Source organism: Oryza brachyantha, chromosome 9 (genome assembly GCF_000231095.2).
Source record: "Oryza brachyantha chromosome 9, ObraRS2, whole genome shotgun sequence".
NCBI lineage: Eukaryota > Viridiplantae > Streptophyta > Magnoliopsida > Poales > Poaceae > Oryza > Oryza brachyantha.
In genome coordinates, this window is record NC_023171.2 from 10,166,880 (window position 1) to 10,194,147 (window position 27,268).

The following is a 27,268-nucleotide window of genomic DNA, read 5'->3' on the forward strand; positions in this document are numbered from 1 at the left end:
GGTTCGGCCGATTGGTGCTGTAAGCCATGAACAGTCATAGATGACGTGAATATGGCGAGCATGGACTAATTTTACGAGGTGGATTCAATCCGTATACCCTCTCCGTCCTAAAAAAAAACTTTATTTTTAATATATTCAAATATACCTACACAAAACTGAATGTTCTTCATTCTTTCAAATCTTATATTTGTCCCACCATTTTTCAAGTCCCATAACATTTGTCACCTACTTTACTGATTCCAAATACAATAATTATTTAAAAGATAAAGTTTTATAGGACAAAACAGAGAAACTTTAGAACAAACGAGAAAACCTAAAAATAAAGTCTTTTGACAAAATGAGTATCTATAAGGACCTAGATATGAAACAATATTAAATGCTTATTTTTAATCACTATGCATACATTATATAAAAAATTTCATTGGTTAACTGATTTGATTTCTTTTGGTGGACCATGCTCATTTGGGTTCAAGTTCTAGACTTAGGACATGCATTCGTATAGTCAATCATTCTTTCAGTGTTATGCAACATATCTATTTACAATGAGACGTTCGTGACGACTTCACCAATTTCAAGGTATATCAAGCTTTTCGGTAAGATGCACACATGTTGAGTTTGTTAATTTCAAGACATGTCTATATAATCTTCAGGAGATATTCATCAGGGTAAACGTGTGCGTGTTTACATCCGAACATCTACATCTATGTTTTGCAAATGAAAACTAAAAAAAAACATTGCACAATAAGTTTCCAAAACTCATCGGTGCACAAAGCTAGCACATGCATGTGAGCATCCATGTATGCACCCATTGTATTTTGCTCATCCCACTACGCAGGCACGCAAATGGACATCGTTTAGCGGGGTTACCTGTTGTTGTTTTTTTGGGCGAAGTTGCAGCATTTGCGCTGCCTTTCAATTCAAACACCATGATAAAACACTTCTCACGTCAAGGTTGAGAGACTCGGGCATTGGGGGCATTGGCATATGCGCCGGAGCGGTCGAGAGAGGGAGGGCAGCAGCAAAGACAGCGACGAGGCGGCGACGGTCCGACACCCGCCGCTCCCGGCTCCCTCCCTTGCACGCACGCACGCACGGCTCCACTTCCTTCCGCCCCGTGAGCCGCCGCGCGCCGTGCGGCCCGTGAGTAGAGCAGAGGCAATCCCGGCACGGCTGCTGCTTTTTTTGGGGGTGGGGGCAACCAACCGCATCCGCGACCGCGCGCGAGCGGTCGGCGCCGTGCCGGTGACCCGATCCTGTGATTCGTTCGTGGTTGGGTTGTCACACGAGCGAACGACGGGGGATCCGCTGCGTGCGGCCGTGGGGGTGGCTGAGCTGGAGCGGCGGGCGTGGGCGCACCGCGCACCACCTGTTGTTGGGCCAGGACGCCACGTGGGGATGTACTACACCAAATATTCGAAAAGCAAGTAATTTTATTGAGCTCCAACAGAATGGCTATCCTATCATCTATTTTTAGATGTCATTCATATTAGAAGAGAAAACCTTCATATTTGGATGATCTCTCTCCATCATCCAAAGAGATAGAGAGGATGTCATATATGGATGATTTAGTGAAGTACATAAAGATATGAAGGATGAAACTAGTTCAGATGATCATCTGAATGAAGATATGGATAACTAAATTTAGATGTGATGTTGAGGATGCTCTTATAGAGCACTATTCACTTTGAAACTTTGAGCCATATTAGTAACATGCATTTTGATATGTGTATATATATATATATATATATTCCTTAATTATAAACTTAGTATTTAAAAGTTATTACTGGTTAATTAACATGGAAACATCTACGATAGAAGTGACAAGTATCTGAAACTAGAGTAAGTATTTTAGACGCTAATCATAATACGATTTATTTCATCAATAACTTTTAATTCGAAATTCTACTATTCAGTGGCGGATCATGTGATCCACGATTCGAAGATTGAGGGCTGGTTACCTTCTTTCTTTTTTAGCCCCCATTTCATCCCGTTAGATCTGCCCCTGCTCCCATTATACTCTTCGGCTAATTCCCACATCCACGTTTTTTTTCTTCTTAATCTTAATTCGTTAAATCAAATAAACTAAAAAATTATACTCCGTCAATCCGAATGAGAGTGAGGGGGATATAATCAAAGTGTCGGAGCAGCAACAGGAGGGGGGGGGGGGGGGGGGGCTATTTGCCGCCTATGCGTGCACATGCAAGAACTGCCTCCTGCCTCTGCCTGGACATCGTCTGCTTTGAGTGGTTGTTGCTCACATGGCGCGCAGCAGGGTGGGTGTTGAGGCCAATCAGAGCGAAACAACGTTTGATTTGGTTTTCGTTGTGTTTTGGTTCAGTTTGACGTCTTCGACCAGCCTTCGGTTACGTGACATGTGTTCGAGCTCGGCCTGTTCGATGTAAACGAAGTCAAACTGCAGATTCTAGCAAGAGGATCCTGAATTGATTAAGGGGGCTATTGTTTGTTTTCTTAACCAAATTATATTGGTAAATAAAAAGTAATTTGAATATAATTTTTAGGGTCGCCCAGTGATTGAATGTTTTAATTTTATCAATTAAATCCGGTTATTACCGTTGAATGATAATACGAACGCATGCACACTAGTCAAAAATCTCACACACGTCTCCACCCCCTATCCTCCATGCATTGCACGTTTGTTTGACAGAAGAACAAGAAATTAAACATTTGATCAATAACAAAAATGTAATTTATATGTGTTCTTAGCGATATAACAAGCCAAGCTTGAAAAATAAACTGTAAAGAAAAAACCTAAAATTAACTATAAATTTAAGATAAAAAACTTAAATTTTGTCTTTCATAATCAAAAGTGAAAAGATGAACATACAAGACCGAGTGTAGAATGCTAAGGCCTTGTTTAGTTTCCAAATTTTTTTTCCAAAAACAACGCATCGAATTTTTGAACACTTAAATAAAACATTAAACATAAATGATCAAAAAACTAATTCACAGTTATGGAAGAAATATTAAGACGAATCTTTTGAGCCTAATTAGCCCATGATTAGCCATAAGTGCTACAATCACCAACATGTGCTAATGATCGATTAATTAGGCTCAAAAGATTCGTGTCGCGGTTTCTAAGCTAGCCGCGAAATTCGTTTTTTCATTTGTGTCTGAAAACCCCTTCCAACATCCGGTCAAATATTTGATGTGACATTTCTTCTAAAAATTTTCTCAATCTAAACACCACCTAATTCTCTGTTCTTTTAGGTCTTAAAGCTTGCTGCCTAGACAAATGAATCGGACCACGTTAGTCCGACGTTCAATGTGCATGGATTTTGTACCGTTGTTTGGTCAAACCGTTGGATTATTGGCTTGGATTTTTTTTCTTATCCTCTGCTACTCAATTGCGGATTAAGAGTTGGTAATAAGAATTTTATTCTCGAAACATTTGGTAACTGAGAAAAAACCTAACAAAACACAGAAAAAATATTTTCTTCTACCGTAGTACATGCCAATATTCGAGTTCACACAGCCCAGAAGCAATATCAAATCTACAAAAAAAACCCATTATACACCACATATCCTCAGAATGGTCACAGATAAATTGTTCCTATCATATATCAAATCTACTATATCATCATCCAAACAGTGATGCCAGGAACGTGGCGCACCATGTGAAAAACTACTGTGGAGTAAATGAATTTAATAGAGACACTTCCATAATTCCGTTGACTTATCCAACAACTAGAATTAGTAAGTGTGATCCTCTGCTGCAAACCAAAAAAATTGATCTAGCATCCACTTCAAATGATCTTTACTCCCATTTTGTCTTCTCTCCCTCATGAAATGCACAGTGACCTCTACTCCCTTTTGTTTTCTTCATCATCTTCATCAAAAGATGCAACTGTAATGTTCTTTGATGCTTTGGTGTCTGGTGAAGAGGATAGGTTCCACCCATTCTTGGAACCAATGGGCCCTGGCCTTATTAGTGACAGACTGTCCTCTCGATCAAAGTTTTCGCTTGCATCATAGGTAAATCTGAAACGGATAGCCAAAGAAATGTGATTCCCCATTGCACATACCTAACAAAGGGCCTATTTCCTACCTCAATGTAAGTTAGGTCCCATTGCATAAGTTATACATGGAATGGAGGATCAAAATTCTGACATGATGCCAAAGTGCATGCACCGGAGAAAAACACTATGGAAAGCTGCAATGCTGGTTTTATGTTCTCTCTTTTCATGGGAAAGTACGGCAGGTCAGAAGTAATCAGTAAATAGTTCTATGCACGTGCATAACAGCGAAGGTATTGAGCTTATGTACTGCAATGAAATAGCAGATGAGACAATAAAACTGAAGTATTATCCAGGTTGAAGTCCACCAAAAGATGAGGAGCATACCTCATTGTGTTCTTTGACGGCGCCCACAGGTGTGAAATGACGCAAAGAAGGGAGAAGGACAAGACATGCCAGAATGCAGGAATTATCCATGCATACTGCCATCGTTCATTGAATACATCTGTTGATTTGAAGTAAATCTGCAGAAAATGTCATGTACAGCATCTTAAATTCTGAATAAGATAAAACGGCTAGATTCGTAAAAAAAATTATGACTGAATTCATGCTGCCTCAAGGGTGAAGCAAAACTATTCTTGTCTACAACATTTTCTTGGTCAATACAATTAACATATGGTTCCAATACGCATCAGCATGTACCTCATAGCCAATCCAACCAACAGAGACCAGAACAGTTACAGCCAATGCTATTGTGAATTTCCTGTAAATGTCAAGTTTGGCCATCGACCTTCTGGCCTGTCATCCACACCGAAAGGATTACAGCCAATTAGTGTTTTTATTTATTAAATAAGTCAACATTATGTCACGTCCTACTTGCAAAATAAATAGCACAAAGGATATTGTACTAAAAAATCTGAAATAGGTTAGATAGTATTGCAAAAGGACTTGAGGAATAATATCATAAAATATAGTGCTCACCTGAAGTTTGTCAAGTGTCTTAGCTAGAGAAATAAAAATCCAAACAACAAATGCAGCATCCAAAATAGCCACTGGATAAACCAAGAACAATCGAGCTTTTCCAGATAGATCATTTACAGTACCAAGATTTTCTACCAATTCAAGGATTTCCGTAGCTAAAAAGAATGTTCCTCCAAGCATGACCACCTTTGATGTGAGACCACCCAAACTAGGCCTGACAACTCCATATCCCATTGAGACAATGAGAATAATAACACGGGCTACCGTTCTTTTAACAGTCCCAAATGTTACAGCCCAAAATGTGATGCCCTTTGGTCGAACACCAGTCTCATTGAACTCAGCATACTCAAAGTACCACAAAGCCATCTCAAGCATGCCCAATGTAATGACAAGAGTAATACAGTTTTGAAGTGGAAGAACCTCACGCCAAAACTTCATGTACTGATAGAACCAATAGATCCCAAGTACAACGAAAGCGAAAGACATAATTCCAAAGAAGTTCCTAAGAGGTGCCATCCGACCTGGAAGATACCCAGTAGGATTTTTCCATACAGTCTGACCCTCTATCTCCAGACCAGCAAGTGATGGATCACAGTGTATGAAGTACATATTGTACATCCCGGTTTTTGTTATAGGAATGACCCTTGAAGGTAGTGTTGCAATTGGGTCACTTCCATCAAAAGATGCAACAAACAACTGTGGCCAGCCAGGATTCACCTTTGATGGCTGGTAGATGACAGAACCTTCAGTGCAAGCTCCTAACTTCGCAAGATCTGAGGTGCAACAAATAGCTTTCTGACCTCCGTATGCTGATCCACCAATCATTTCGCGATCTTCTATCTCGAAAACAAGTATCTGAACCATTGCCGAACCAGTTTCCTTTGCAGCATCCTCTGGTCTCCTAAAAGTAATCTTATCAAACCTGGAAAATGAGAAACATTTCAAGTTTGCATTTGCAAGCTCTGGATACAAATATATTAAATCTCACTAAGTTTACGTACATAATAAAAGGTCTCTGAATGGTAGCATAACCAGCCTGTAAGACTTGGGAGCTGCAGTTACAGCCGCCACCCCACCCCCTCCGCAAAAAATAAAATAAAAAACCAATTCCTTCTTTTCAGCTTGTTAAATGTATGCACGCATTATGCTGGCCCAAGAACAATTTAAACAAATTATAAGCTCATTTGACCCTACCGTCTTCAAAGTTGTTCTATCGTATGCATATAATCCTTCACAAGATTACCTTAGTACTCCTCATATAGTCGTGTTAAGCTGTTAGCTACACCATCAATAAGCTGATCGAGCACAAATAACTCTACAATGCTCATATAGAGTAATTAGCATTACTTTTGGCTGCCATTTAAAACTGTGCCCCTCAACAAACTCACTGTAAAGTGTAAAACATCCATCAATACACACCAATCTTGCTCCAATTAGCACCAAGGTATTATCTGAATGGATAAGTTCATCAATGTTCACGTACAACTACATTGAGTTAGTGACTCTGCTCACCCACCTTAGTCAATTCACACAAAACCACTTTGGCTCTGCTCATACAACTTAGTCCTTAGCTCAGTATCTCTCTTCTGACAAATCAAAAGCATCCGCAGTCGCCTAAGCTGTATCAGCGAATCTGTGCATGCTTAACAAGGAATGCTTCCCCATAGCACCTCACAATCACAATGTCCTCTAGCACACAAAATTCACCATGACAAGAGCGACACAAATCGCCCCATTGCAGCTTACCACATATTCAGCAAACAACATTTTTTTGGAAATAAAATTTTCTTGAATTTTTAAGATAAATTCCACCAATCCCAACCTGCCATGCATCCTACAGAGCCCCCAAAGGTGGCGGCATCCAAGATCCGCCCGGTCGTCGGCTGCCAGACCGACTCCGCCGCAATAGCCCACATCGGGCGGAACACAGATGCGTCGATCAAAACCTTTGACAGTGGGAACAGCGAGCTAGTCGTCAATTTACCGGATGAAGGCGTCGGCCAAGGCGGCGGCGCTGTCCTCGTCGTCCTCGGCGGTGGCGTTCGCGGGGGAGGGCACGGGCGGCGGCGCGTAGAGGCCCTCGCTGCCGGCGTGGAGGATGAACGCATTGCCCTTGTTGAGGAAGCCCAGCCCACGGTACTCGTGCACCGACGCCTCCCCGCCGCGGAGCAGCGCCGCGGCGGCCACGCAGAGGCTCAGCACGAGGAGGCGGGCGGCGGCCGCCGACACGGCCGCCATGGGGAGGTGGTGGTGGTGGTGGGGAAGCGAGGTGAAGAGGCTGGATCTGGGCGCGCGTGAAGCGAAGCCGACGACGAGTGAAGCGTAGCGTAGTGGAGGCTCGGCTGCTCGGCAGAAAACCGCAAAAGGCCAAGAGAAGCCGCGGTAAGAAAACGGGGGTTTGGTTTGGTTGGTGAGAGACCTCGTTTATTCCTTGGTGAGAGTGTGTTTGTTGTTGGTTCTATGGTGTTCAAAGATGGTCAATGGGACAATTGGGAGGCTAAACCATGTTGCTGAAAACTAATGCAGGGTGGTCTAGCATCCATAGCTACTCTCTATTCAATAAAAAGTTAATCTATTGCCAAATACAATACTTCCTTCGTCTCATATTACAAGGGATTTTAACTTTCTATTTACAATATTTAACTACTCGTCTTATTATTATTATTATAAATATAGACATGTAACTGCTCAGATTTGTTATAGCCGTGGAAAATATTGAATAGAGAAAAATGCTATGATCTGTTATATATTGCATTAACTCTCGTGTATGTATTTATAGCGTTATAGAAACTTATATTACAAGATAAATATTCTATCGTATCTCTCTAGTATTTTCTTTATCTCTAGAGTTTCTATTAGACTCTATTATCTCTAACCGTACACATCTATATCTCTAACTTTTCCCTTAGTCGTAACGTGAGCAAATCGAAATTGCGACTGGATTTGAAATATTATGTTTTACTATTTTTTCTTTGTTTTTTCATTATCAATTGCATCTCTGATGAATAGTCCTCTATCTCGGTGACCGCATCTTCTTATGTGTCGTATCGATCAAGGTGACTGCGTTTTTTTTATGTGTCATCATCTGTCTCTCTCCTCCATTGTAGCAGGATATATCATATCTAGTTTTTGATTTACGTGACAGAGGGGGTACTTGTTTGGATCTCTGCTTGGACAAGCAATGTTTACAGTAAAAAAAATAGCACTGGCTACTTTGTTAGGAGTGTTTTTCCTGTTTCATTTTCATTTCTACTTGTGCCTAGCTTGAGATAGAAGACTTAAGCTGAAAAAAAACTTGTAAAAATTGGGGAATGGCTGGAATTGTTGGTGATCAAATGGGAAAAAAAATGTTTACAGCTACTTGTACTGTCCTACAACCATGTGTGTCGCCAGTGTCGGGCCAAGATCCTAGAAAAGAAGAAAAAAGTGCACAGAGAAAGCCCAAGATTAATTAAGTGAGATCTCCAGTAGCCAGCCCCTTTAATCTTTTAATCATGGCTTCTCACTCGTCTTTCCCTGGCCTTCCCTTTCCTCCCAGCAACATCTTGCTTCTTACTCGCTCCGGTAATTTAAAGTTAAACTGTTATAACCGACTATCAATAATTTCTAAAATAGCTAGTTTGAATATACTAAAGCTGATGTATATATTAACATTAGAAAGTATTTAAAAAATAAATTTCTACTTATTTTTTAATATATTATAATAAGCAATTACAGTAAAAAAATGGTCTAAGACCATATCGTTGCCTAAACCGTATAGGGTTATGGATCCGGAGGGATTAATACTATCTCGGTACCTCCTAGCACCTGCTATATATTGATCTGACACATTTTGGTTGTTTCGTTATTGTATACATAACCTATACGGTGATACGGGTATGGATGGAGAATCGGTGAATGATTTGGTAAGACCTTTTTAGGCTCAGGCTGGCTTAAGCTTTTTAAGCCGACTTTTCGGTTTATTATGATTTATAAGCTGGTGGTGCCTCTATTTCAAATAAATAGAAAAACTCAAGCCTAGCTTCTGACTTATCAGTGACTTATGGCTTTAAAAATGTAATTGGAAAAGCTATATGTTTTATTTAGGCTTGTGTTTTTGGCTTAATAGTCAGTTTATAAGCCCAAACAAAAATAGTCCAAAAATGAATTAAATATTTAGTAACCAATTGTTCAAAAGCCTATTTAACGTCCGGTCCAACTATTGATATACTATTAGCTACTATGTACACCATCCAATCGTCACCGTCGCCTTCACCTCGCGGCACCATTTATTTCTATAGAGGTAGTAGCATGAGTACTAATTGTGTTGAATGCCTGCAAGAGCTAAAGTTTAAAAGATGATTTCTTTGTTAAGGTAATCCAGTCTTATTGTCCTCTTTTTTTTTTTTTGAAATCCAGTCTTATTGTCCTCACATATAACACTCGGGTAATGCCTAGCAGCCCCGGTAGCTCTCGCGATCCGAGCGGGGAACCCGCACGCCGATGTAAATAAACCCAAAATACCCAATTTTGCACGGGAAAACCCAACAGTGCCCCAGGCCGCGTGCGCACAGGCACACGCGCGCGCGCACGCTACGCCGCGATCGCTTGGCTGTCACGGTAGCCGCGCGCGTGCACCGAGGGTTAGTCATCAGCGGCAGCAGAGAGGGTCCCACGTTTTTAGCCGTCGGTGGAGCAGCCGACCGGGCCGCGCGCCCCCGCGACGAAACCCTTCGCCCCCCGCGCGAAAAGGGCCCCGTCTCCGTGCGCTACGCGGGTGAAATTCTGGCCCAGATCACGGGGGGAAACCGGTCGCTTCCGCGGACGAACCACAACCGCGCTCTGTTTGGCCCCGGCCCTTCTTACAGATGAGACAGCGCGAACTTGTTTGTGTGCTCCTCCTCCTCCTACACACGGAACAGTGCAAGAACGCTGAATTTATTCTTCACGAGTTCCGGACGTCAGCCGTAGAAATCATGATGAGAAACCATCAAAAACCAAAACCATGATAATCGTGTTTCGCCGGACAATAATTTTAAAGGCATCTGCGATTACACAAAACTATGGTTCCATCAGAGAATCGAACACTTCGACTGCTACTAGAATGTGTGGGAAGTTCTAGGCTTCGGTCAGATATACATATAAGGTAGGGGGGGAGAGCAGCCGTACACCACGCCGGAGCAGCGTGTCGCGCCATGCTCTCACGGCAGGGAGCGTTGACGAGGGAATTCTGCGCGGCCCATCACGTATGGCCGGGGGGGGGGGGGGGGGGGGGGGGGTACGGCGCGGCAGAATCTCGCCGGTGGCAGGCGCGTCCGCGCACAAACTCCCAAGGGCGTACAGCGTCAGCCCGTCAAGCAGCACCAGCAGACACACCGCGTGGTCCGCAACGGAATGGAAGGTGCGTTTTTGCCACACGAACAAGATATTATTACGCTCCCCGTAACTGTACAAAACAACGCTGTAATCAGTAATCTAACTGAATTTGCTCCCATGATCCATCTGTCATTCAGTACGTGCTAGAGATGCTGATGGAAAAGCGTGGTGACAGTTTAAATAGGGGATTGGATGCGTTAAACAGCTATGGAATCAGTAGATGATAGTTGTCCCTTAGTATCAGAGATCGAGAATTTTCGTAGAAGATACCACTCCGTAGTTGGAAAAAATGGATGAATTCTTTACAGTTTCAGGGCAGAAGAGAGTGGACATGAAATAGGCCTTGCCCCAGAACTTCCTTCCTTATCATAGTTCAAATTACAGATGTTTCATGTCAGAAATAATGGAGGAGCATTACATCATAGCTTCATTGCTAACTATATCCCATATCTATATCATTACGTAATAACACCACAACCCCCAAGCTTTGCCAAGACCTTTGGAACCTGCAGATTGGGAGCACACTAATCAGATCACCAGAAAGACATGCAAGATCAAAAACAATTCACACTTGAGCTGAGTTGAAAATTGGAGTACCTGGCATGAAAGAACTAACATATTCACCCACCTTTACATTTCAAGCACAATATCTGGTACAACAAAAGTTCATATTTAGTTTCTCCATTGACAGAAGTGGCGAAACAAAAGTTCAATTCATGAAAGCGAGGATCTTGACAAGGAAGCATGCTACTTACACTCCGAATCAGTTTTGACCCATTTTGCGCCGTCGTCATCATCATCATCATCTAGATCACGCAGTGCATCCTCGAGGCACTCATTGATTTCTTTCTCTTCTGGCTTCCAGTCCAAATGCCTCTTACCTACTAGCACCGAAGAATTCTGCGGGTGTATTTTCTTCTGCAGTATTACCTTGAGCAGCTGCAATGAATAACATATAAGATAATAAGATGCTAAGGAAGTATGTGAACTATCATTTTACATAAGCAAGAATTTCACTTTGTACCTTCTCCATTCTTGTTTGAGGAAAAGAGTTCCTAGGTTCTGGAACTACAGAGGTAAAGCCACCCTTACACATGAACAACTTGAGCAGCGAAGCAACTGATCTTGGCTTAATTGTATTTCCTTTCTTTCCTAACGAACCTTTTGATTTACTTATGATGATCCTTTTGTTGATCAACTGTCTACCATGCTTCTCACTGTCTTCCCCATCGACACGCTTTTGTGAAGCTACTTGGTCATCATCATGTGAGCCTTGAGCCTCTGCTTGATCATTGATTGCTAGTAGCGTTTCAAATTCTTTCCGTATATTGTCTACTTCTTCCTCCGTAAATTTGATGGTATCTTGCACAGGCTGCACATTATCGGAGGGATTCTGCACCTGAGCTACCTCCTCGATCTGCTTATTACCAAACGTCCCAATGGCAAGCAATGATTGGGGCCAATCGCTGAATTCATCTTTGCGACAATCCGACACATTAGCACCTGCACATTAGAACTAGATTAAGTTGCAAAATCGATAAACAAACACAAATGTATGGTCCTAAGTTCATATTAGCATAAATGGATGACATGAGCATGGACCACTACTTTTTAATCCTTAAACTCCCTGTGATTCCCATCAGCCTATCACTCTTTAGGACAATGTGTGCCAATGCTTACTCAACACCCTGATGTTTTCACCTGCCGGTTTTCTGTATACCGGGAATCACTTCATCACAGTAGTTGTCACAGCTTAAACAATGCCTTCGCTATTAAAATAGTAGCCTTTATGTAATCTTGAAAGATTAATAATGCATAGTAGTCCAGCTGGACTAGTAGTTCAGATCTGATTCCTTAGTACAATTACGAAACCATCCGAGGTCAGGATATTGTCTGCTCAAATCAAATTCTTCTTGATCACAAGTGGAGGATTGGGGTTATAAATTAACTAAATAATTGAGCATGACACTTGCTTGCAGCCTTACATTTAGTCAATACTTTGACCCATACTGACTAATTGGAAGCAGTGCTTTACAAGGATATTGGCGTGGATCACATCAGGCCATGAAATGGACTATTGGAGATATAACATACACACAAAAAATCTCAGCTTTCGTGATACAGAAGAGAGAAAAAACAGTGAAACACCTACTGGACTTAAAGCACCGTCTGGAATGCAGGAAAAAAATTCTTTCCTGTAAGAATTGAACTGTTTCCAGTGAAATTCCTGCATTCCAAACTGTGCCCAAGTGCATACAAGGATTTGCTAGGAAAAAGTGCATACAAGGAAATTTTCTGAAGGTGTCAGAACTAACAGTGTCATGAGACCACTTAAATCCACCATTCACCATTTGCGTTGTGATGAGGCGGTAATTCAGATGATCCCAGAGCCAAACTGTTGTGTTACTAGCAGTTAGGAGAAACCCTTTGATCATTCACCCTTATACATGGGTACCAAGCGATAGAGTAACATCATATCATCATCCATAAACGGACATGGCAAATGATGGCCTATTAGAGAGGCAAACACCGTATGCAAAGACTACTAGAAAACGGCTTAATATCCCCCAAGGAGCAAGGAAACATTGCATAGCAACACCATGTAGCCCCGTGAACAACACAACAGTCACCTTATTTCTGAAAGAATTCATCAGGAAACTGAAAGTTCAGGTGCACTCACGGTAAGGCGCAGAAGAATTCGCAGGGAACCGATTTGCCTCTTGCTTCCCACCGATCTTGTTGGCAACCCAACTGAAAATCTGCAAGAAAACCCAACAGCCTCATGACCCCATGCTATCAAGAAATGGATCATCACCCACCACATCAAAGCTATCAACCTCTCTGAAAAAAAAAAAAGAAAGCAACCACACCAATTGTTTGAGCCCTTACCTTCATATCCTAGAAAAATGGGAGATCAGGGAGGGTAGAAAGCAGCTAGCCGATGAAGCTAGCAGGAATGCAAAGCTCCTAGCAATGGCAGAGTGAGGGGGGAGGGACTGAGGGAGAGATATAGGCGAAGGTGAAAGACTTGCAGTGGTGGCTACTGGCGATGGAATTGGTGCATAGTAGTACTACTAGTAGCCTACTGGGCGGCGTTCGTTTGGGGTGAGAGGAGGTGTGATTTGAAGGGGCTCAAGTTCCAAGGATTGGAGCGTTCGGTGCAGCGGCAGCGTGGCTGGTGGTAGTGTACCAGCTACTAGCTACTTCATCTGGCATGTCACTTCCTTGCCTTCCTTTTATGGATAGATGGCTCCAAACCGGCTTACCAGCTCAACTGTGTAGAAATGTCTACATGATGGATGTGTTTGGTCCGTATGATCCTTACTTCCAAACAGTAGTTAAATGCCGGCTTACCAGCTCAACTGTGTAGAAATGGCTACATGATGGATGTGTTTGGTACGTATGATCCTTACTTCCAAACAGTAATTAAATGATTTATTTAGTTTTAAAAATGGTACAATAAAACACTGTATTATGAGTAGATGTTTCATGTATTGTTTTATTGAGGTAACTGTATTGGAAACTGTATAATAAAATTATACATTGGGACTGACCTAACAGGATAGTGAACTCTAGTGGGGCAGAACCGGAGAACAATGGAAATTGCACTTCCTTCAGAAAAAAAAATCGGTATTTCAGCTCCACATTGTCACCGTTATCTTTGGCTTTTAACTTAAGGGTCAATTTGAATCAAATGAATAAAAAAACAGAGAAATAGAAAAAACATAGAATTCTGACAAGAATATATGTGTAAAACAGACGATTGGAAAACACAGAAAAAACGTAAGAATGACTGTTTGATTGGACTATAGAAAAAACACAAAAATTTAAGAAGAGATATAGGGCCTGTTTGGGGGGCTTTAGATTCTGATAAGCAGCTGCTTGGTAGCCAGCTTCTGAGAATCTAGAAAAGCTCCTAAACACAGCTTCTCCAGATTCTGGATTCTTAGTTCATTTTATAGAATCTAGAACTATAAATTCTCAGAAGCTGTGGACCGTTTCGGACAGCTTCTGGCAGAAGCAGCTTTTGGGAAAAAAAAACTCTCCTAAACAGACCCATAGACTCAAAGGATTTTTTCCATGAGGTTCTACCTCTTGTTAAATTTCCTCCAAAACTTATATACGAAGAGACATTCCATAGAAATTTAATAGGATCTCATATGGTACATTCCTTTAATTCAAAGGGCTTTGTAGGAAAAATTCCTATAGAAATGAAATCATCTAAAATTCCTATAAATTTCCTTTGAATTAAAGGGGTTCTAAATTTAAAAGTTGATTTTAGTTTTTCATCGAAGTTTATTTTTTAGCCTTTATTTTTACACCACCAACAACACGTATATAAAATTTTTAGTCAAAAATTTATTTTCGTTTACAAATATGTCGTTTGGTTTTTTTAAAAGAACATACCAAATAATGAGGGCCTGTAAATATTGAATAATGATTCTAGATATGGATAGTGCAAAGTTACGACCAACCTCATAATCAAGTCTCACAGTCACCGTTGTAGGACATAATTTTTTATCACATGGGTAGATATCCACCCGTTAATTGAATTTCATCTAAATAGTTATTAATATAACTATTTACAAATATATAATTAATAAAATAGATTAATATGAGATATATCACTTTACAAATATATAATTCAAATTCATTTTTTATAAGTTGTAACAATAATAATTATAAATATGCGTACAGTAGTTCACTTTGATTACGTACCCAAATTACTATAGTGCAAAATCTCACATAAGTTTTGGCACTATCAAAGCTATGCTGACTTGTATTAGCTCCAACCCAAACAACTAGTAAAAGCTACTATTGAAATTGTCGAATAATTGGTAGGGTAAATTTTGTATGAACCAAAACAGCCAATGAGATACATTGATATCAAAGCCGAAGGGGTGTTTTGGCCTATCCCAAGAGGTGGCGTTGCCACTTCAACTCAGTATAAGAAATTGAAGGTCAGAGTACACTGACATTGTCATGATATACCAGTTTAACATCAGCGTACTAAACATATGGAGATCGATCTACATTTTGTTCGTGATGGTGTTGCCACTAGCATGGTTTGTGTTCTTCTGCCAACGATGTCTCAATACGTAGAGTTCAAATCCAGTCTGAACGTCCATGCTACCAACGCTAAGACTACACGGGTGTTAAAGAGCCTGTTTTGGCATCCACCTTTCTTGGTGATCTGGCCTGCTCTCCTTCCTAATCTCCCGATATCGTGCTACAAATCAGTCAGATATACAAAGGATACTTTTTTTCTCCGTCCCAAAACAAATCAACTTTTCGGTTTTTAGATACAATATTTAAATATTCGTCTTATTAAAAAAATATATCGTGCTACAAATCAGTCAGATATACAAAGGATACTTTTTTTCTCCGTCCCAAAACAAATCAACTTTTCGGTTTTTAGATACAATATTTAAATATTCGTCTTATTAAAAAAAGTATGATTAATAATTTTATTTTTATTGGATAATAAAACATGAATATTATTTTATGTGTGATTAATTTTTTAAAATTTCTTGAAATTTTTTTAAATAAGATGGATGGTCAAATGCTCGACACAAAAACCGAAAAGTTGGTTTTTTTGGGATGGAGGATAGACTATACATGTACACAATTAGAGTAGGTACAATGCAGGCTATAAGTCACCTATCAACATATTTTATGAGATAAGAGAGTAGAGAGAAGAGAGGTGGACTACTAATAATTTATAGTCAGCCGCAGCATGGACTTCAAGATACGGTGAGTATATGACATGTGAGACCATGTTAATGGTTTATAGGTAACTATTATACAAATTAGCTATTAGATTGACTATAGATAAATTAAAGTAATTGACTATACAATTAAACTTGCTCTTATCATTGCGTTGATTCCTATCCGCTCTCATGGTCTACATCGGGCATCAAATAGTTGAACGATCCAGCTGCAACTAGTAGCGTACGATCTTAATCGGTCAGTCTGTGAATGTCAGATCCATCTAAATTCGACGAGTAAGATTCGATTACCCTAGCACTGTAGCAGTCAATCAGCTGCTTACCTGAGAAATGGACGGATGGGATACCACACAATAAATTAGCAACAATATTTTTTCGCTTATATTTATGTCTATAAACCAAAATTATAGATTATTAATAATAAATTATTTTTATTTACAATATGTCCTTTGGTTTTAGCTCGTAGTTTCTCCCGGGCTGCAGCATATGCAGCCGATCCTGATCCTAGGTGAACACATACTAGAGAGAGAGAAGGTTTGCACCAAGATCCAAACGTCTCAATCAAAGGAAGGATTAAGCTTTTAGCTAGCTGGTGCTGCGATCCGCCCGGTACGGGCGCTATCTCGACGGCAAGTTGGGGCACCAAGTGTCACGACCGCGCGGCAACGGATCCCATCGCGTTTGGTCGGGCCCGACGCGTGTGCCTCCGGCTTCGCAAGAACCACGTGTTTAACTTCCTTAAACCCGGCATTAGCGTGCGTTAACCACTTGAGCGATCCCCCTGGCCACCCCCACCAGCGGCGCCTCCCCCAACGCTAATCACGTTTCTGGGGCTTATTAACTGCTTAATTAACCACACCTCCCACTAGCAGAAAGCAGAGTAGTAGCAGCCACTCCGTCCATTAATTAACGTATAAAATAATGGTACCAGACCAGACGCACAGACCAGCAACGTAACAAGACAAGATAGTACTGTATGGAAGAAAAAACTACAAATAAGTTTTTGACATAGTAACAAAACTAAACAAAATGGCTAACGCAAATAAAGTGCATTAGAAAGTAAAAATACATGATTCAGTACCGTCCAGTATATCCTCTTTTGGAGCACTTGGTGCTGCTCATGGTAACGACAAACGATGGTTTAGATGACTTTTCTTTATAAGCAATTTCACCATATTTAAAGAGTATTAGAAGGTATCATTATTTTTTATTGTAAAATTTGATACCTTAGATACTGAAATATACTAAATTTTACATAAAAAACAGTATCTCATGATATGAATGGAAAAAATGTTCTTTCTTTGTATATCCCTTCCACTTGCTACTTCCGACGCCTGCTTCGCTGCACCTTTCCCAGTTTCTCAACATCCTATATTTTTCTGGTTTATGTAGTACTTTGCATCTCCTAAAAAATGTTGATCGGATCAATCCTACTGAATTGCTCGGTCTTGATTATTTTGAATTTTATTTTGGTCTTCAATTTTTGATCGTTTAAAATTCCAAAAGACCGAAGAACAAAGAACAATTTTGAATTTCTCTTTTCGATTGAATGCCCACCCCTAAATCCATGCCCGCGAGCACCGATAGCATAATGATTAGCTTTACAAGCGAGACAAGTAGGGGCATTTGATAATGAGGGTCCATTTAACACAACTGTTATTCTAGTTTCATCTCTTCTAGAGCTAGAAGCCTAACCATACGGGATTGGCTATATGTAAAATGAGATTTGTTCTAATCCAATAAAAAATATCTTGAGTTACCGGTACCTCATAGTACCAAACTATTTCTGATCGTTGGATCTAATAATGCATATACTACTCAGTTAGATCCAATGGTGAAAAACGATTTAGTAACTCGAGGTACTTTTTATTGGACCGGAACAAATCTCATGTAAAATAGGACTGGAGCAGATTGGAGTGCTCTAGAGAAGTGGATTAGAGAGGTAGAACTAGTTTCGAGCAACTCCATTTGCTCTTAGGGTTAAATTTAGAAGTTATACCCCTATCAAATAGCCTCTAAGATGCTGTGAAGGAGGAGGAAGACGAGCCAAGGAAGCGTCAATCCGTCACTTACCTTGGTACTTTGGTTTCAAAAAGAAAAGAAAAAAAAAAAGACACATACAGAGTGCATGACTAATTACTAAGGGTATTTAATTGACTTCCAAATGGGATTCGGGTGACGTATTACATACAACTCATCTTTTCATTTATATTTATACTTATAAGCTAAAATTTAAATTTTTTAACTTTAAATTTAGAGTTTATTTTAGGGTTATCACCGAAGTTTATTTTTTAACTTTAAAAATACATATATAAAAGTTTTTATTCATAATTATTTTTTATTTATAAATACAGTTTAGCTTTTTTTTTCATAAAAAAACTCAAACCATCGTCCCAAAATAGTCGGATATGCATCTCAGCACGGCATACGAGGAATATGCTCCGTCCTTGCAACCTGAAGATTCTTCAGATCTTTCAGCCTTTCATGTCCCAAAATCCCCCTTGCATTGCACCTTTGCAAGCACCAAATAGGAGGGCACTGCTTCTTCTCCAGATCTTTCCTGCAACGTGCACTCCCAAACAGCAACGTAACCCCAGCCAAATAGCAGGCCGGACCACGACTGTCACACCCGGAGTTTTGTCCTGAGTCTAAAATCATAAAAAGAAATTCGTAAATAACAATTGGCTTAATTAACTCAGGAAGAATCCCCCTAAAAGAACTTAATTCAATTAAATCGAGATTCGCAAATCGACTAACTGGATTTAAATTCAAATTGCAGAAGTATAAAATTTGGCCAAACAAATTAATTTAAAACTCGGGAAAAGTGGGGTTTTCCTTTTTCCTTTCTTTTTCCCTTCCTTCTCAAATTGGGCCGAAGTCCAATTTTCCTCCCTCCCTTTTCTTTTTCCCTTTTTCTTTTCTTTCTCTCCCTCCCCAGGCTGGCCCAGCGGAGCCGGCCCACCCCCTCGGCCGGCCCAGCCAACCGGCCGCTCTTCTCCTCCCCACGCGCGCCTCCGCTTGGGCCGCTGCTTCGGCCCAGCTCGCCGCGTCGCCCGCACCGCGAGTCCGCGCCGCCTCCCTCCTCCCTCGCGCCACTGACAGGTGGGGCCCACCTGTCTGTGACCGTCTCCCCGCAAGCGCCCGTGCCCGCGCCACGCCGCGCCGAGTCCGACTCCGCGCCGCCGCCGCAACCGCCACCGCCGCAACGGCCGCCGCCGAGACCGCGTCGTGCCCGACTCGGTCTCCAACCTCCGCCCGCCCTAGCCGGCGCCGCCACCCTATAAATCCCGAGCCGCCGCGCGCCGTCGCCCACTTTCCCTCTTCGCTCGAGTCGCCGTCGAGCTGTCGCCACCGTTCAATCTCGCCGCCAGCCGCCGGTCGTCGCCGTCCAGCTGCGTCACCGCCTCCGCGCCGCCATCGCCGTCGGATTGCCGCCCCGTCGTCGCCGGTGGACATCCCTAGCGCCGCACGTTCCCTCTCCGCCCGGTCGCTGCAGCGCCTCGTCGCCTCGCCGTCGTTCGTCGATCTCCGCCGCCGTTGCCGATCTTCCGCTCCTACCCGCGTCACCACCTCCGCCTCGATCTCGCCGACCTGCCCGCGCGTTCGCCGTCGCCGGTGAGCGTCTCCCTTCACCTCCCCTCTCTCTCTCCCTTTCCGGCCGACCACCGCCGAGCCGCACGCCGTCGCCGAACAGGTGCGGAGCTCCTCCTCGCCGTCGCCTGCTGCGGTCGTCGTCGCCCTCGCGAGGCCGTCGTCAAGCCGCCGCCATCCGCGCCCGTCCGCGTCCTTTCTCGTGGCCGGCCGTCGTCGTCGCGCCAGTCCGCTGCCGCCGCCTTGCTCGGCTGCGCCGCGTGCGCCGCCGTCTCGGTTGTCCGCCGCGCGTCGTCGCCGGTCGCCGGTCGTCGCCGTCGTGCCGTCGTCGCCGTCGCCGCCGCGCCGCCCACAGCTCCCGTCGCCGGCCGCGCTCACTGCTCCCCTCTCTGCTCCCCTCTCGCTGACCGACGGGGCCCACCCGTCAGTCACCCCACCCCCCTCCTTCCTCTCTCTCCTCCCCGGGCCCGCGTGTCAGCCTCTCCCTCCCCCTCTCTCTCACCGACAGGTGGTCCCCACCTGTCAGCCGTCAGCCTCCTCTCTCCTCGCTGACGTCAGCAGCCTCATTAATTGCGCAATAATTGATTTAGGACTTTTCTGTTTAGCTTAAAACCCTAGAAAACTTCTAAAATTCATAAGTAATTCATCTAGTCTCCGTTTAGGTCCATTCAAATTTCATTAAATTCATAAAATTGTCAAGAATCCATTAAAAATAGTTTCTTTTGCTGTTTTAGTAGAGTTTGTGCCTGTTTATTTATTTTTGTGCTTTGTCGCTTAGATTCGGACCCCGCCGAAGAGCCGGTTTACTTCGAGATCGTCGCCGAAGTTCCCCAAGGGCCAGAGCAAGGCAAGTGACACCCATCTTTGATCATATTGAACCCATTATTGCAAATTCCCCGCTTTATTAATTCAAATATGCATTGTTTTAATTAAAGTATTTACTGTATGTTATTTCCGGGTAAACCTTATTATTATGCCGTTGTTTATCCAACTTTATTCACTGCTGGACCAGGGGTAAATTGATTAGAGTTAGGCCTAGGTTAATGCTTAGCCATGCTTAGAACAAATAGCTCATGAGGTCACATTTAATCATGCTTAGTTCTGAATAGCTAAGGTATTGATTCGTTACCCGGTTCGGGTTACTGTCAACTAAAATATTGATAATGGTGGGCTGTGGGTGCATGGTTTTGAGAGTCGCACCCATGGTAATTAAGGACCGGTTCACGGAAAACCCTGGAAGTAATTAAGTGCTAACCACGTGCCGAAATGGGTAAGGTGGGATCTGAAGCACGACTTCGAACTATTTGACGTACCGTGGCAAGGGTAGGCGTGATGGAGTATGGACGGGCAATCGTGGTCTAACGAAAGCCTCTGCTGCTTCCGGATCTGCCAAGGCACAAGAGGAGACTGCCCGACTTGGTGTAAAGGAGGGGGTGAAACCTGAAGTGTGGTACGATTAAATAGGGAGGGTTGTGTAACGGGTCCTATCACGGTCTCCTTTCCAGTATACCATGGTGGTATGTCGGCACACGTTCAAGTGTAGTGGAGTCGTGTCTTGTGGGTACAGTAGTACACCTCTAATCAGAGTATAAACTATTCGAATAGCCGTGCCCACGGTTACGGGCGAGCTCCCAGCCTCACTGTGATTAGTGAACCTTTAATAACTTGAGTAATTGGTTTGTCACTCGGGACTACTGCAACGTGGTGTAACGTTGAGTAGTGGTTGGGCCTGTTGCAACGTGGTGTAACGTTGGACAGTGTTGCGGTACTTTACAACTGTTTTTTTACTTATGTTTTACTGTATTCAATTATCTTTATTCTTTTAATCTCTGCTATTTGTTTAACCGCTGCTTTATTGCAACTAGCCCTAGCCTGTCCTTGTTACTCCCTATGCATCATTTATTTTTCCCCTTGTCCGTGTTACTTGTTGAGTACGGTGGTTTGTACTCAGCCTTGCTTAACTTTCCCACCCTAGAGCTAGAAGTCGAGTCCGATGGAGGTGCCTCTTAGGAGTGAGTTGTTCCACCGTCGAAGCGTTGCCTGTGGGCTGGAGCCGTACCCGCTGGAGCTAGTCTACCTTTTTCTTTCCGCTGCATTTCCGCTAGAATAATTGTAATTTTCAGTTATTTCTAAGAACGATGGTTATGTAATCAACATTGTCTACCCTGGCTGGTCCTGGACAGGGATTTAATACACAATTAAGTTTAGAAATTCGTGTGAGGAATTTCAGGGCGTCACAGCGACACGCCCTGCTGCTGCTGCTGCTGTGGCGCATCGCATGAGGTCGGCGTCGACCTTATGCCGTTATCCCTGTCCGGATCCCCACATGCACCGTCTTCTCGCCATCAACTTCAACTTTCTCATGTTCACGCCATGGACAACGGCAAGCGTGCGAGCGAGGTCCTGACGAGACAGCGACGCAGCTTGCCCCAGCTTGTGCTCCGTCCGCTTGCCCCAGCTTGTGCTCCGTCCGCTTGCCCCCACGCGCGATCCTGCAACGTGTGCGTGCCCTGCAAAAGCGCTGGCAGCGTCGCAACTGGAAGTCTCCCCGTGCCGGCTAGAACGCGTGCGTACGTGCAGACTGGATAGAGGCGAGATCAACTGGCCATGTCGGGAGCAAGACGGCCCTAATCTCTGCACTGTGAATGTGGGGTTCAGGCTACGAAAACAACCTTAAAAAACCGTGGGTGCTCACACACATCGCAAGATGGTTAATTCCCCGATCGATAACAGCAGCATCAGCATCAGCAGCAGCAACGATTTGATCGATGTGTCGATGGATATCTCTCGTGGAAAAGATCGGATAGATTTCCATGCACACGCACACGCATTTTAATTTGGCCACTGTTTGCAAGGCTTAATCTGCGATCATTAGTTCTATCTAATCTGCCGACTTCAGAGACCGGCGCGGGAAACTGTTTTAAGCTCTCAAGGAGACGTCCCCTCGTCTATTGTATGCTATCTAAATAGTCATTAAAAATATGAAAAAAATTATGAAGATGAATTAAATGTGATATATCACTACACAAACATGCAAGTTAAAATATGACTTGTACAATCTATAGCAAAATTAACAAATATATGATTGTGACTATGTGTATACTATTCACAGTTTAGTTTGTTTTTTTCATATGAATTGTAAAAATTATATTTTAACTTGTATGTTTGTATAGTGATATATCACATATTAATCTATCTTTATAATTTTTTTTATTTTTTATAATTATTTGGATAGTAACCATAGATGATAAACCAACGAGGGGATGTCTCGATAGCTTAGAATCCACGCTCAGACCGGCGCTGCCTCGATCTCAACTCGATGTCTCCGATGCTACCGTCAGCCAGTGTGTGTGGCGACTGATGAGTAGCACCACCACTGTTCCATCCTCCGGTAGAGCCTTCCAGCTTAACCCACAGCCTCTGCTACCAGCACAAGCAAAGCGAATTGGCGACGTGATAATATAGGAAATGGCGTTGGTTCACAGGTCTTTCGTTGGACGCATCGACGGCGGCCGCTTTCCCCCATGTGGTGTTCGCCGGGGTTAGCGATACACATCTGGCAGGTTCAGGTGCGGCTGCTGCTGGCCGCCGCTGCCGCTGCTGCGTGCCGTCGAGATGCGCGCGCATGAGCGCGGCGACTTTTCGACGCGCCAAACACGAGAAGCATATAGAAGGAATAGAATAGGATTCAGCTGGGAGGGCCAAATCTCCTGAATTGGGAAGCCTATGGGAGAGGCGCAGATGTCAACCATCGACCATTGCATTATTTGGCAAAATTTTCCTCATCGAAGCTACTACTACTGCTAGTGCTACTATAGGTATATAGGAGTAGGGAAGTGTGTATATGGAGGATGAAGAGTGCAGGCTAGCCTGGTACATGGAGATGATGGTCCCATGGCTATGGAGGTCTAGGCTGGCCATTTCTAGAAAGATACCATGTTGTTCTTCTACAAGCTTTAGGTCACAAAGAATGGTGGAGATCTGGTGGTCCTGAAGGAATGTTCATCGCCAAGATGCCAAGAATGCATTTAGAAGGACTAATATAATCTTGCCTCCAGCTTTTGTTGGCACACTGCCTGAGTTGAAAAACAACAAGAAGAGAATGTTGTGTACAAAGTACATAGCATAGTAATTACTAATTACTAGTAAGGTTGGAGATTGCAATGATCAGATCTGTATATTCTAAACTGAGAAGATTAGGAATAATATTTTTGTAAATTTCATGGGCCAAGCATGATTAATAGTCCATGACATGTTTTTCAAACTTGCTGCATTTCACAGCGCAATGTAATTATATCCTAATGTCTCTTCAATTAAATTTCAACTGCTATTGTTTGATCAGACGGCCAACAGAGACTGATCCAAGTTTGGATTGCGGGTGATTGTTTGGCTTATTCAAGGAAAAAAATCAAATGATATAGTTGTAAATAAAAAATAATTTATGAATAAAAATCTTATATGGGTATTTTTAGCGATCTAAAGGCCAAGTTTGAAAAATAAATCACAACAAAAAAATCCCAAAATCAACTATTTAAAATTAAAAATTCAAATCTTGACTTATAAGTATAAGCAAAAGAGACTAATTAGTAATTCCAATGCGATATTCTGGATGAGAATAATTACGAAGGAATTGGTGTATATGAAGTAAGAACTAAGAAACCGGACTGGTAGTTTTGGACTACGAGCACCTTTGTTCCAGTAAACCCTATACTGGGCTAAGCAAGCCTTTATGGATGACAGTTCACTATCAGCACATTAGGTATGGATGTTCAGATAACATTGGTGCTAAGTTTTCTCTAGAGGTTTACACAAAAAGGACTGTTCATCTTTGTATTAAACGTTTGTGCTAATTGTTCATAAGGATGTGCATACTGTGGGTGATGGGAGCAGGAACAAATAAATGGATAGATGATAGGGGTACCAGGTTGATTGTGCATCTGTCCAGCAAATTGAGTCATGGGCCTATGGGCCTCACTAATGGAAGATGACACACCTTGACTGAATTTCACTTCCTCTTTATTGGCACTCCACCTCTTTCTCCCTGATCAATTGCTGCATAATATCCACGTATAAGCTCTACATGATTCCGCATTATCAAACACTGGATTGAACAGTTTAATTATCTGATTTCAAGATTAGTTCAGACCAGATGTTATCGCAGGAGTTCTTGGTTTTCTCAATGTACCCTGTAGTACTAAGTATCCAACGGAAGTTTTCATGTTTTTCACAGGTAGTCTGCTTATTTTGCTGCTAGCACCAGTTAAAATTCACACGCAGGATTCAGGTTACAGGATCTTGTGCCGTACAAGGAATTTTGGTTGTCAGCATTTCACTAGACCATATTTGATCAATCGTGGTTTCTGAAATTATAATCGATATTTGAGTCCATTCCTTCAATTTCTCTTCAGTTAAGCGATAGTGCTCACGAACAACAAATTCATCTAGTTGGAAGCACCCCTGATAGATTCGAGACGAGAGGGGGGAAGGAGTCAGTCACCTCAGTTGAAATCGAAGACGAAGGGGAGGAGGCCGCGGCGTCCTCCGGGATCGCGAGTTCGCGACGGCGATGGGGGGGTGGGGGCAAGACGGCAAGTTGAGGCCGCTCCGTCGTCTCCTCCAGCAACTTCCGAGCGTCGGGGAGTGGCCTCCCCGCTCCCTCGCCTCCAGCTCCGCATACGGAATACATCCGGCGCCACCGCGGGAGGTTGGGATCTCGCGCGTGGTCAAGCAGCTCTCCAAGCTGGCCGTCATGGCGGCCCGACCACCGTGACGCGACGGGACGTACCGCCGCTCCGCTATCTCCCAACGCGGCCGCGGGGAGGGAAGCGTGGGGGTTTGTCAGCGAGTTTCGGAGTCATGGAAGTAAGAGAACAGAGGCGCCATAGCCGGGGAGAGATCGGAGCACCGCCGGCGCCAGCGCCGGCGGCGACGAAGACGACGCGATCGACACGATGGCGGTATTGCGGCGCAACAACTAATACGGGCCTGACAAGAATGCGGATCCAAATTCTGGCCCAACCAATACGGGCCGCACCCGCACGTATACCACCAAACCCAGATCCAAGGCCCAAGTGTCATGAGCTACGTGATCCCGTTCGGCCCAACTTATATGGGCCGCACGCACGCTGAAATTCCGTTCGGAGGCCCAAGTAATATGGGCCGAGGAGGGGGTCGAAGATAGAGGCCATGAACCGTCCGATCAATCTTGTGCGGTGCAGATTGAGGGAGGGAGGCGTTGTGGCGTCCGAGCTTCTCTCTCCTCCTAGAGAATACGCTGCCGCTCGCCGGAGATCTGATCCCACGATCCTCCACGGCCATGTCCGGCGGCGGATCGCTTCCCATTTGGTTCTTCAACTCTAACTCTAATACTTTTTAGCTTAAGTTGGCTTCTAGTTAATCTCTTTGTATTTTAATAGATAATGCTGTTGATATTTTGGTATGCATTTAACATTTCATTTTATACATCTATTTATTTATTTTTGTTAAATATGTTAAAATATAAGTTATAGTTAAAGTATATTTAGTAATAAATTTAATTAAAAATATAATAATTTTATGTAAGTTTTTAATAAAATGAATAGTTAAACATTTGTCAAAAAAAAACAGCGTTATCGAAATACTGAGGAATTATTTCTCTAATCGCTTGCCTGTTAAACTCTTTCATTTCCTTCTTCTTAATGTTAATATAAAGTGAAGCAGAGGAATTTGGAGAGGAATCGCCAAAATGGAAGTACGGAATTTTTGGTCGATAGCAGTTGAGTTCGTACTTGTTTTGTTGGTCTCTAGTTTACTGGTTTTCAGCGATTCAGATCCTGTCAAGATCATGACTTAAATGGCATGTGCTGTTGATAATCTTCAGAACTGCTCCCTCTTTATAAAGTGAGTTGGCAATGAATTATCTTTGATTCCACGAATTGACAGTGAAAGGTCTGTGGTCACAACGTTCACGAAATGTTTCGACTCCGGTTTCTTGTAGCATCACTCAATGCTCCTGGTTCATGAAAATTGAAACATTTTAGATTTATCATCATCTATGCTCCTGTGGAAGTCACAACCCCATTTGATGCCTCGAAATGCTATTTAAACTGTTCTATCATTGTATCAGCAGACATGATTCAGTTTCAGTACTTCAGTTCTAAGAGCAATTCTTATGTAAAATACTAGTAATGGTTTTTTATATCTCCAGGTTATAAAGGAACTAGTGCTAGACACCGTTTTTACGATACAAACGCTACTGATTCACATGTGAATATAATGCTATCCACCTCTTATCATGCCTATAGTGTAGAAAACATGTCTATTAAAAAACATGATTTTCTTCTCTTTCTTTGTTAACTCACTTGCCCCCATCATCTTTTATCTTCTGTAACAATTCATTTAATTCTATGAAAACCATCGTAATCATTGCACTGTGAATGCTCTAATCGTATCTTAGACCATGTAAGTATGGTCTTACTACATCAGAGATGTTCTTTTGAGACGATCAAATCAGACACACAGCGTGAGGTGCTTCCATGGACAATAACACAGACACTACAACCAGAGCTTCCACATCACATGCCAACATGCCATCATGCACAGTTACAGAGATTCACGAGGAGGGGAGTCGATGGTCAGTTGCTTGCTGCAAAGTGGTCT

At 42.8% G+C, this 27,268-nt stretch overlaps 2 protein-coding genes across 2 annotated transcripts; both read right to left on the reverse strand.

The window, feature by feature from the left end:
* Window positions 1-3,429: 3,429 nt before the first annotated feature.
* Window positions 3,430-7,292, reverse strand: LOC102720631 (transmembrane protein 87B). Its single transcript, XM_006661212.3, has 5 exons — window positions 6,940-7,292; window positions 4,956-5,877; window positions 4,677-4,772; window positions 4,362-4,498; window positions 3,430-3,999 (listed from the first exon to the last, which is right to left on the reverse strand). Exons 1-5 carry the CDS (start codon window positions 7,191-7,193, stop codon window positions 3,822-3,824), a joined length of 1,587 nt encoding a protein of 528 aa, XP_006661275.1. The 5' UTR covers window positions 7,194-7,292; the 3' UTR covers window positions 3,430-3,821.
* A 3,283-nt stretch (window positions 7,293-10,575) lies between these two features.
* LOC102701575 (protein DEEPER ROOTING 1) lies at window positions 10,576-13,452 on the reverse strand. Its single transcript, XM_006660599.3, has 6 exons — window positions 13,200-13,452; window positions 12,991-13,069; window positions 11,335-11,813; window positions 11,066-11,249; window positions 10,908-10,960; window positions 10,576-10,816 (listed from the first exon to the last, which is right to left on the reverse strand). The coding sequence occupies exons 1-5, from the start codon at window positions 13,203-13,205 to the stop codon at window positions 10,941-10,943; spliced, it is 768 nt and encodes a 255-aa protein (XP_006660662.1). The 5' UTR covers window positions 13,206-13,452; the 3' UTR covers window positions 10,576-10,816; window positions 10,908-10,940.
* Between the last annotated feature and the right edge of the window lie 13,816 nt (window positions 13,453-27,268).

What these genes read in the sequence shown, in the direction of transcription:
- LOC102720631 (XM_006661212.3), bottom strand. Translation starts at nt 7,193, where the DNA reads ATGGCGGCCGTGTCGGCGGCCGCCGCCCGCCTCCTCGTGCTGAGCCTC. An exon ending in TTGGCCGACGCCTTCATCCG is followed by an intron (nt 5,878 to 6,939) that starts GTAAATTGACGA and finishes CTCATTTTCCAG; the next exon opens with GTTTGATAAGATTACTTTTA. An exon ending in CCGTCAAAGAACACAATGAG is followed by an intron (nt 4,000 to 4,361) that starts GTATGCTCCTCA and finishes TATCCGTTTCAG; the next exon opens with ATTTACCTATGATGCAAGCG.
- LOC102701575 (XM_006660599.3), bottom strand. An exon ending in CTCAAACAAGAATGGAGAAG is followed by an intron (nt 11,250 to 11,334) that starts GTACAAAGTGAA and finishes TATTCATTGCAG; the next exon opens with CTGCTCAAGGTAATACTGCA. An exon ending in GGTCAAAACTGATTCGGAGT is followed by an intron (nt 10,961 to 11,065) that starts GTAAGTAGCATG and finishes TTGTTGTACCAG; the next exon opens with ATATTGTGCTTGAAATGTAA.